Source organism: Priapulus caudatus, unplaced genomic scaffold (assembly GCF_000485595.1).
Source record: "Priapulus caudatus unplaced genomic scaffold, Priapulus_caudatus-5.0.1 Scaffold77, whole genome shotgun sequence".
In the NCBI taxonomy this organism is placed as follows: domain Eukaryota; kingdom Metazoa; phylum Priapulida; class Priapulimorpha; order Priapulimorphida; family Priapulidae; genus Priapulus; species Priapulus caudatus.
This window is the reverse complement of record NW_014577138.1, coordinates 524,899-536,880: the sequence shown is the minus strand read 5'-3', so window position 1 is coordinate 536,880 and position 11,982 is coordinate 524,899. Positions and strand designations below refer to the sequence as shown.

The following is an 11,982-nucleotide window of genomic DNA, read 5'->3' as shown; positions in this document are numbered from 1 at the left end:
GTTAAGGTATATAAATCACGAAGAAATCGGCTGCTTGGAACATATATCTTATCTTATTATAAATTAATAATTTTACAGCAACTTGAGGACAAAAAGCCCCATTCATTAATTGATGTCAGAAACTATGTGCGAGAAGCAGTGTACCTTCAACATATGACCAAATACCGACAAACCCTTCGGAAATAGGCAAAGGAATTTTATGACGAAGATATTTACATATATTACTGGTTTAATATTAATTATAATATAAGCAAGTACTCTTGCTCCCTCTCTCTCTCTCTCTCTTTCAGCGTACACATCATGCCAGACCCACGGCGCCACCTGCAATTCCGGGTTGGATGCGCCGCACGGCACGCCGCACGCAACGCACACACACACACACACACACATATCCCTTGCTCATTCTCACTTACTCACCCTTCCTTACCAAATATTGTTTGCTTCTCCCTCGTTTCGCGCCCTGAAACTATGTTTAACCCCATCAGTATTTTTTCACGGGCAATAATAAGCTATTCTTTCTATCCTATTCTATCATATTCCTGCCATATATATTGCAGCTGGAATACTGATGTATGTGACAACGGATGGGAAAGGACGACGTTGCATCTTCACCAATGAGGAAAATGACAATCTTTCAAGACTGCCACGATTCAGAGCATGGGGGCCACATGGGAATCAACAAAACTTTGCAGAAGGCAACTAGTAGGTATTATTGGTACGGGATGGGATCTGATCTAACTAACAGAATTAAGTCATGTGATAAATGCCAAAAAATGGAAACGATAAAAACAGTTACGCCTGAGCTTCATCCGATAATAACTATCCGGCCTTGGCAAGTCGTTGGAGCTGATCTCATTGGTCCCCTTCCAGAAACAAGTAATGGTTTCAAATATGTTCTTACAATGACAGATCTTTTTACAAAATATGTGGTTGCTTTCCCCCTTCAACGCAAAGAAGCAGAAGCCGTCTGCAATTCTTACACAAAAATATTCTACCAATATGGCCCACCAGAAAGAATAATTACTGACCAAGGCAGAGAAATTGGTAAGTCAATAAATGGATTATTGTTGGTAAAATTCAACATAAAACACCTCATTACATTGGCTTAGCACCCACAAACGAATGGACAGGATGAGCGAACTAATCAAACAATTAAACGAGCACTAAGAAAACTGTCAAATGAGAATAAAAATAACTGGGACACACTACTTGACCCCATTACTTATAGCATAAATACATCTCAACAAGCTTCAACAAAGTTCTCCCCTTTTTATCTTATGTTTGGGAGAGAGCCAAAGCTATTCTCTGAGCTCGCATTGCTTGATGACCACCAGTATGCTCCCATGTTACCAACCTCAGAACCAGACACAAAAACTATCACAAATAGGATTGAAGACATGGAATCATGCTTTGTAAAAGTGAAAGCAAACATACATACGGCACAAGACAAAAAAATAGTACCACATTCGCCAGTCTAAAGGATTTAAGGCATTTATATTCAAGATAGGAGACCACGTTCTCAAAAAAAATTACAGGAAAATAGGCAGAAAGGGCTCTAGGCTGGAAAATGAATGGGTTGGCCCATACGAAATTCACAATATTTATCAAGGCTGTGCTACTCTAAAAAAGAATAATGGGGGTTTATTAAAAAAAAAAGTTTCTCTGGTGCATCTCAAACCATATAGGGGAAATTCATGCCGTGACCAAGATGCTTGCCATCCCTCTGCTCTCGCTGATATAGTTACGTGTAATGGTTTAGATATGTTGGCCAACATTACACTCCGAATGCATGATTTTAATCTTCTAAACCAACAAAACTTACATGACGACAGTATAGTGATTCCAATGAGGTGGAATCCGTGATCACGTCGGGATCTAAACCGACGTTTAACATATCTAATATTAAGTTGAAAGAGGCAGATTTCAATAAAATAAGCAACAGTCATTGGTTGGATGACATGCACATAAATTTTGCATCTGGATTATTATGCGATAATTATCCTTAACACCAAGGTTTCATGTCTGTGCAAAATGTAGAAAAATCAATGTCCCAATCCATAAAATTCATTCAGCCCCTGTTTGTAAATGGGAATCATTGGGTGGTAGTTTCGAAGCTATTTACAAGTCAAAGTAATACGGTTAGACTTCACTATTACTTCAGGTTGCATCCCTTCTCAAAACAATGGACACCACCATCTTGGCGGCGTGACACACCCAGCGGCGTTCCAGCCGCTCCCCGCGGGGGTGGTGGTCGCGGTGCGGACAGGCAGGACTACGTGCGGATGGACACGGTTGCGGGGCCGCGTCACGCGCGCTCGGCCCCCGCCGAGCTCGCGGTATCGCCCCCTGGCGGCGTGCGGGAGCGCAAGAGAGCAACAGCGAGGCTCATCTTAATAAAACGTATTTACAAAAAGCAACCGACTATCTCGAAGCATTTCGATACCTAGCTGGATTTTCTGTATTAGTGCATAACTCAAAGGCTGCAAAAAAGGCACTCATACAAATAGCATGCAGAATAACAAAGAAAGAGGTAAGTTGTATTTTTCCATGTTATGACATTTTTCACACCTAATTTATACGTGAGTGGATCGAGCCTATACACTCAGTTTAAAAAAATCAAGTATCATTGAATCACATAGACCACAATCATCACAATCATCAATGAATCACATCAATCAATATTTAATTTTGAACATGAAAATGTAAAAATAATAATACTAATTTGTAACCACCATTTTAAACTTCAGTTCAACATAGTACAAAAGGAGCACGAGTTGATTCTGGCTGAGAAGCTGTCGGGTGAAAGCCTGTCCAGGTATTCATGGTCATTTCATCTGGGGATCACAATACACTCACGAGACGGGGACAATAGTACCTCACGTATCACCACAAGTAAACCATCTTTAGACAGGGTAGCTACGCCCAAGTAACGTTTCACGTCTTTGAAATTTGTGAGTTTTTTTGATGGCCGTGTACCTGGTGAAGGAGGAGGAGGAGGAGGTGGAGGTCTTGCCTATTCCGGGAGTCTTGTGCGCGTCATACGATCAGCAGCATCACGTGAGGCAGGAAACTTCGCATACGGCGGCTAAACAGGAATGAGTGTTCATGTAGAAATGATGAAGTAGACTATCAGCCACTGTTATTTTGCACTGAGACTGGTTGCTCAGAAGGCTGCAAGTCTGTGGAGGCTTTGGAAGAGCATTTGGCCACGGGCAATCATTCCTATGCTGGAGTCAGGACAGGACTGTACAAGGTTCGATATTCATTTGCGCAGCGCATTCACACCAACTCAATGTTGCACACAGCAAGTCACAACCACTGTAAAGACGCGTTTATATGTAATAATTTAGATTTAAAATAATCAAGAAGAAGTATAGTTTTGTGTTCACTAAAGAAATATATTGTTTACAATATATAACCGTCTCTACGTCTCTTCCTGTCCAAGTCTGTTCCTCAGTTCCAACCTCGTTCAAATGCGCTGCCGCTCTTTATATATCACTCTCTCGTCCAATCAATGACAAGTCCAACTCTACACCAGCCAATCACACACCAGCACTCTCTTATTCGAATACTTACGCGCGAAATGCACATATGGGCAGCATCTGTACAAGCGTCACCTAGCGTCTGTAATATATCTGCTAGTTCCCCAACCTAGCCATTTCTACTCTATATACTAAACGCCCAACCCTTCTCATATTTACAACTAAAACTATCTACAATTACTAATGCAATATAACATGTGAAAAACATGTTACAGTCGCAGGCTTTTACAGCATTGCGTCAGAGTATTTAGAATGCAGGAAATGCAAGAGGAAGGTGGTCAGCTGGAGCCATGGGCTCATTTCCCAGCTAGATGTTGGCCATCAAATCCAGTTTCCCTGCATTTGCATTCAACTGCAAAGCTAGCCAGCAACATGAAAGTCATTCGCCTGCTGCGTCAGAGGCCTTGGAAACAGCAGCAGCCAGATTCAACGGAAGCTGGAGGAATGAAGACTGGCTTCAAAAGTCCATACAGTACCTGGCCGTCTGCAAGCACTTCAAGAGCGCTGCTTCTTCTGGCATACTGCTGCCCTCGTCGTTCGAAGACCCTCCAGCAATTACGCCGGTGCCCCAGCATCGCTGGCTGATGCAGGTATATGCACAAGATGTCATGCAGAGACTGCCAGACATCAAGGCCAGTGTCACCTCCCACTTTGGTTGAGTCCTAAAGCTGGACTCGACAAAGAAAGTGGTCAAAAAACTTGCAGAAAAAACTTCAGGAATGGCAACATGGGTTACCAATGTCGGTAATGAATACGAACAGGTGCTCATGTCTGTTCTGACTGCAAGTGAGGGACACGGCCTTGGTGCGATGATAGCAGGGATAGTGAAGCGCTACGCCTACAGTGATGCCGGGGTGCCTCCCCCGAGCTCCTGTACGTGGATCGTGACTGCTGTGGGGCATCTCCACTGAGAAGAATGCTCCGGGCCTGGCCAGATCTACAGATAAAGCTCGACATTTGGGACTTCATGCGCCGCATGTCCATTGTACGCCATGTTTATGGGCCGCCTCAGCCACTCCATCTTCAAGTGGGACCAAGATTATCTGGATGCACTGAAGCGTGCAAAGCGGGCTGAGATGGAGGCGCAGAACATCAGTGCTCCATCAGATGCAGATGTGATGCGTCGGCTACACCGGAAGGAATTGGCCCTGCACTGCAGGACAACGCGCGGTGCTGAGGAGACCATCACACTGATCTCGCAGCTGATCGAAGCAATGGACGGTGAGAGAGGCAGAGACACGCTGGGGGTGCCACTCATCAACAGCGCCAGGATGCACGAAATTTTTACCAGCCAAAAGAAGCACTGCTCAAGGGAGGAGTGAAGCTGCCCACATACCGGTGTGCGAGAGGGTCGACTTCTCTCGAGTCCTTTCATCTTCAAGTGCTCAGATAATACTTCTTCTATAATGCGTGAATAACAAATGCACACATTTATGCAACGATTAGAAGGGAAATGGCAGGTTTTCCCCGAGTAAAGATACTAAGCCAAAGCGTCACATGTAGCTTCATAGTTTCTTATATTTTCCTATCGTTCCAGGTACCGTAGCCAGCGATATATTCTTCCAGGCGTACCTGGTTGATGGCCTGTTTAGATGGAACAAGGACCGGCACGGCGCAGCAGTAGCCGCACAGACGACGATGACAGAACCTCGCTCCTATAGCGGCCTGCTACGCCACACCGCAAACACCTTGAGTGAAGAGGTGCTCGGAAAGCAGATAAGCCCTTCGTACAGCAGGCCAAGAAAATACACTGGTAATTTTCTTTTCATTTTACTTATAACCATGGAAATATTCACTAGGTAACCCAATTTGTTTAATGTAACTCGTAATGTAACGACGAAGAAGGTTGGACAGATGTTAAAAAGTTGTTATTGGTTTATTCTTGATATTGTTCTTGTTGCAGGGGAACTCATCGGAGTGGAGTATCTCTACCAGCAAACTGGTAAAGTTCTCCACGAGAATACCGATGCAGAGATGGAGGATGAGGCCGATGAGCACGAGGAAGAGGATGAGGGATTCCAAGATGTCGAGGAGTTTACGGATTTCACCGTTCCGACACTGGATACTACTCTTATCCCACCTCTGCTCCCTACTCCACCAAGGGAGACCCGGCCGCTCCTCCACATCCCGTCAGATGCGGAATATGCCTGTCACGGTTAGCCGGTTCCCGTCGACCGGCATCGAAGCCACGCAGCTAGGCTGTGCACCTGGCCAGCTGGCGGCACGCGCGCGAGGCGGGCAGTACCGTGCGAGAGGGCAAGCGGGAAGGACAGTAGAGCCGCGCGTGAGCGAAGTAGGAGTACATAGTTTTTGCCAAGTTAGGCAGTACAGTAGAGCCACGCAGCAGAGTCGTGCGTGAGAGAGAGAAGCGTCGCACGTGTAACAGAGCCACGCAGCAGAACGGTGCGTGAGCGAGGGGGAGCTAGAAGTCTACAGCGGACACGTGGCAGCGCCGAGCGAGGGTCAGACAAGCCCAGCGAAGAGGAAGAAGGAGGAGAAGAGGAGACGAAGGCGCAGAGCATCCACCGTGGGTCGACGGACGACGACGGAGAAGGACAGAGAGGAGGAGGAGGAAGAGAGGCAGAGAGAGAGAGAGAGAGAGAGACGACTCGCAAGCGTGATTTACGTTGGTTCGTTTTACTTTGCGTTGATCGTATAATTTGTTGAGTGTATAATTTTGTAACAGTACGCGTAGCGGTATGCGCGCGTTGAGTGTATAATTTTGTAACAGTACGCGTAGCGGTATGCGCGCGTTGATTGTATGATTTTGTAACCATACGTGTGACGGTACGCGCGCGCGAAAGACCGTACGAGTGCGTCGGCCATTGATGCTGATATTGATTGTTGGTGTTGTTCATTGATGCTGATATTGATTGTTGGTGTTGTTCATTGATGCTGATATTGATTGTTGGTGTTGTTCATTGATGCTGATATTGATTGTTGGTGGTGTATGACAATACATGCTAGCGCCTTGACATCACCCCCATCGTTTCCCTGGTTTCTTTTGCGCGTGGCAGCGGCGCGGCGTGATCACACAAAAACGAGTATGCACAACTACGCGTTGACAATGCTGACATCATGAAGGAGCCAACACCGCATCCGATTTGTAAGTTTTGCATTTTAGTAGGTAACACAGTAATGGAAAGCACAAAACTATACACTCGGCTATACAGAGTATAAGGAGCCTGGATGCTATATTTCCCTTTGACCTTTGAATGGTGAAACTTAACAATGAGAAATATAATCGCTAGCAACTGCGAATTAACATACATTGAGAAAATTGGTGGCTGTGCCATCTCCCTTAATTTGAATACTTGCACTATATTGTGTCTTCAATAAACTCAAAAGTGTAACAGAGTGCTACGGTAAATGTATTAATCACATTGAGTTCTTATTTATCTGATTTTTCTAGTGGTCATGCCTGAGCAAGAGCATGCCGTGGAGCAGACTCCGGAGAAGCAGCCACCAGAGGGTACTCCTGACCGGGATGTAAGTAGAGATTTTTAAAAGTAATACTCGAAAATGAAGTTAAAAAATCGAACTCTCTGTTCTTATATTATATAAATTACATTGATTACTCGTCATAAATTTGTTATTGCCAATATTATAGATGCGCGATAACTTTTCACTATATTCTTTACTTTTTATCAGGATTCAGTTGGACCAGACAACATCCCCGGCTATGACCATGTACAGAACTTGGCCGAGTACTTGGCTGGCCTGCAGTCGGAGTGTCGCCCTGACCATGGACCAGGCCACCGACCTGATTAGACTGTGGCATGCGTTGAGCCCGTACGACAGGCAGGCAACTGTCTTCTCACCACGCCACAGGTCTAGCCAGACCAAGGGCAATTTCAGGGCCACGAAGAGGATCGTTGCACCAGGAGTAGAGAGCACGAAACGGTAATCTCATATATATTGTAATATGGTCGACTTTTAGCCGTGCAGCCATAACGTGATCCATAGTTAATATTCTACACCCTTGACAGGTCAACCAAAATTTATGAAAATTTACCCAGCAAAGACCGAGTTAGTCCCATACGCTTATTTTTTTTACAGTTCTACCAATCGTTCTTCTATTTTTTCTGAATTAAAGGTGTATTTTGGGCCCTAACGCTGGTCCAGCGCAGTGGCCTGACTGCAACCGCTACGTGGAGGCCACCATCAGCAGGTTGTGTGAGGGTTTTCCTCACTCCAGGCGCATGGAAGGTGGCACCAACTGGACACGCTGGGCAATGGTCACTCGTGCCTATGGCCACATCAGGCAGTGTGTCCTGGGCAATCGCCAAGTGATGAGGGAGACAAAGCTCCAACTGCCTCAGATCAACAAGGCCACATTGCTGCATTGGTAGGTTTAACCTTAATTACTCATCACACTCAAATAAACTGTGGTTAAGTTCGTTCGAATTAAAACTGCCGGTACCAAAAAAAATTTGGATGTGCCCTTTAGTAATCACTCTGTTAATCTTTTCCTTTGTCCATTCATCTTAATTTTATTCTCATATATATTCAAAAAAAAATATTTCATTTGATTACGACCCACAAGATAAAACTAGGTCAAACCGTTTGTTCTCTCCCTCATTGCAAGAACAAATGAAAGCAATTCAGCGGGGTCAAAAAGATTACCACACAAAATATTGTTACTTTCTGCAACTGCTTAGGTACAACCAGCGTGGGAAGAGTCAGGAAAGGGACGTCCTGCAGCAAGGAATTCACTTCATGCCGTCAGAGACAACCGTGCGCAGTCTGCCAGCTCCGCTCGCCAAGCCTGCGAGCCTGCCGTCGGGCAGCACTGACGATGCCGCTCGTCATCACTTCCCGTCTCCAGTCAATACGGCTGGAACGGCAAGACTGAAACGGAGAGGCACGTCGGGGAAACGGATAGGCACGTCGGGTATGGCTGCAGTAGCGATAATGCCACTGCCTACCCAGCCATTGCCACCTCCGCCTCTGCAAAACATTGCAGTGTACGTGGCCCCTCCTGTTTATTCTATGTTGCCTGTTCCATATACCACACAAAGGTATCAAAAGAGGAAGGCTGAACAGGAGCAGCAGGGCATATTTCATAGGAAATAAAATAAAAAAGCGGATCGTTGTCTGCAAGCAATGCAGACAACAAAGAACTGCTCCGGACCACCAGCAGTATTTTGGCAACTGGTATTGCGCACAGACGGCAACAATCTCAATTGATGAGTGGCGAAATGGGTTGTTGGCCAAAGGCTATGGCAAAGAAAAGCAGTAATGGTGTGGCGGTGTGGGGGCGGGGGATGCTGTCGGCATCTCCTGGTCACATGCCGTGATTTTCTTAAGGGAGTTTTCTGTATGTGTGGTAGGTAGGTTCAGAACCCAGATGACGTGATGGTAATATTACATGTTAACTATTGCGTGTAGAGAGAACGCGTGTGTGTGTGGTCCATCTTGATATGAGCTTACCACACGTTTGCTTTGATTAAGCACTTAAAAATACCGTGTTGTGTATAGTTTTAGACATTTTGGTCTGAATACATAATTACATATAACATACATTTAACATATTTTTTATACACATAATTACATCTGGCACTGTATCTGGGAGAAGAGTTGGACCGCTATCATTATAACTGTTCTGCATTTTTTTGGTATTATATCTCATTGTTCTCTTCATAATGTACCCTGTGTGCATCAAGCATACTCATACACATACGATGTAAATTCTATAGATTTGTGGATTGTGGATGAAAAATTTGTTGTATATTGTTACGAATAGTATGTTGTCTGTTTAAATCTTATTGTGTGTAATGTTATTTACACGCGCATTTTATACATATTTTTGAAAAGAGAATATAAAATTAAATATTCTTTTCTACACATAAATATAATCTTGTTTTTCTACTACCAACTCTATACTAGCCACATTACATGCGGCTCCCGCCACGGGGTTAACAGGTTAATTAGCAAAGTTGGTAGGTGGACAGAGACTGATGAGCGCGGTCCTAAGCGCAAGACTGACTGTGTGAGGCTATCTAAGATCGAGAAAAAATATTTCTCTTTCTTTTTGTTTACCACTGGATACCGGTTGAAATTTCCCGCCAATTTTTGGTGAGCATATAGAGAAATATATCGAGTATAGTATTTCAATCCTGCAGAGTTGACCGCTGACCATCTTCATTCCCAGGCTTCTTTCTATCAAAGGTGGACCGCTGACTGGGGACTTCGCTTGTGGACATATATATTATAGAACCAAACGCTGCTTTAGCGCTCAGAATAAACTCGTTTATCGAACTACCTCGCATTATGGACCAGTCACACATACGCGACGCACGGCCCGTGCATTGAAAATTAATAACAAAATGGAAATAAGATCAGTGCGTCGTTGTGCGCTCAACTTTTGTCAGGATTTGGGAGAAGCTAGCGAGTTGACAACAAATGCACAGCGTGTTGCTAGCGCGCTGCGCGTATACAGGGTGAATACAGAGCGCACATGTTAAAAATTCAACGAATGCACAGCATGTTGCTAGCGCACGGAACAAATGGTCCGCGCATGCACCGCGTATTCAACGCATAGCCAGCGAACGGCAGCGGTCACATGACTGCCTATAAAAAGCGGTGGCTCATCTTGCTTGCCGTCATATCAAAGTAGTGCAGCGATGAGTGCACAACTTCAAGATGCCACCCAAGAGAAGGAACCTGACGTCCCCGAACCCCAAGAAGAAGACTCCTCCTGCTCCTGTTGCTAGTGGTCGCCGTCGTAGTCGTGGAGGCAGAGGTCGTGGAGGCAGAGGCAGAGGCAAAGAGCTGCCCAGCCTGGACCCTGCTACTGTCGTCGAGGATGCTACATGCTCTTCATCCTCATCCCCTCAGGGCTCCCCTACTCACTCACTCACGCTCTGTGTCATTAGACAGTCATGCATCGCAGGCATTGCAGGCATCGACTGTGGCCAAGAGCAAGAAGAAGGACAAGAAGGACAACAAGCTGTCCGATGAGGAGGGGTTGATGGTCGCCTGCTTGGAGGCAAACGAAATGCTGTGGAACTAGAAGCCCACGCACTACAGACATGGACCTGACATGAAGAACACTGCATGGCAGAAGCAGGCAGAAGCCATGCCAAACGAAGTCTCTCACCTGCAATGGTGGTTCAAGGGCATGAGAGACAACTTTGCTTGCCTGGACAAGCTCCCAAGTCCTGGTCCGGGCAACAGATCTTCATAGAGAGGGAACTCTGGACCCTGCAGAAGTTGCACTTCCTCCAAAAGATCACTTACCACAGACTAGAGCCAGTTAGTAGTGTAAGTACAGCTACATATTGTTAGACTATTGATACTTTTTATGTAAACATGTATCTTTACTATCACAGGGTCCAATGTATCTAAAAAATCAATTTGCAATCATTTTTTGCAATAGTTTTACTTATTATTTTGTACTTGCAGGTGAAGGATTCGATCCAAGCACACAGTGGTGATCTCTCGGCTGCTGAGCCTGAGTGCGCCAGGATCGACGCAGAGGCAGACGCAGAAGAGGAAGAGCCTCAGCAAGCCTCAGCAGCCAGCGGGAGAGGCAAGGGAAAGGGTATTTGGTTACAGCTTAGAATTTGTTTCGTTATTTGGGAGCACCCAAATTATCTTTTGAATAGGGCTTTTTCCGACGTGAGACTCACAGAGGGAATTCCGACGGGAGACAAAATCATTTGGGGTCCGTAATCGCTGTATCAAAAATGTAACTGAAAAGCCGGACATAAGGTAACCAATGTCAGTGGCATGCCTACTGTTTTCTTTTTCAGGTTTTGAAAAAACAGTATTGAAGCTCTTGACAGAACCTTCACTGGACGTGAACGAGCTCGGGAGACAGGTGGACCAAAAACTCCTCCCTATTGACGGACCTGTTCGGTAATGAAAATGTCAGTGCAGCAGTCCAGTAGATCTGGAATTGCCGGTTTTAATACCACTGAAGTCGGCAGTAAACCTGGAGGCATTGGAGATGACTTCTCAGGACCCATCTCTGGCTAAGAAACTGGTAGGTGAAGTGGCCGTTCACAATTGTCAGCATTTCCACAAGCATACAAAGAGTACACTTTTTCATTGCCCCTACCTGGGCCCCCTATTGTCCTATCGAGCATTTTACCGTAGTAAAGCAATTGTGTAGATGCCCTTGGTTTTGAACAAGAACTGCATGCGTGTGTGCGGTTGGTGCCTCTCGCACCAAAAGTCACAATTTAAAAGAATCTTTTCTTGATTTTTGGCTTGTACGTGCGTTAGTGCGCCCGTGCAGGCGCGTGTGTTGGTGTGAGTGTGTGAACGTGTGTACGCATTTGTGTGAACGCGTGTACGCATTTATGTGCGTGCGTGCTTGTGCGTGCGCGTTTGTGAGTGAGTGAGTGTGTGTGTGTGTGTGTGTGTGTGTGTGTGTGTGTGTGTGTGTGTGTGTGTGTGTGTGTGTGTGTGTGTGTGTGTGTGTGTGTGTGTG

General features: G+C 45.4%; 1 protein-coding gene across 1 annotated transcript; it reads left to right on the top strand.

Annotated features, from left to right (window-relative positions):
* Nucleotides 1-4,242: 4,242 nt before the first annotated feature.
* On the top strand, nt 4,243-10,557 carry LOC106821552. The gene is given in 11 exon segments (XM_014826418.1): nt 4,243-4,406; nt 4,409-4,523; nt 4,525-4,847; nt 5,080-5,295; nt 5,446-5,697; nt 6,955-7,031; nt 7,194-7,267; nt 7,269-7,445; nt 7,639-7,890; nt 8,204-8,436; nt 10,259-10,557. Coding segments are annotated over 11 exon segments (2,163 nt in total). The 5' UTR covers nt 4,243-4,261.
* Nucleotides 10,558-11,982: the final 1,425 nt, after the last annotated feature.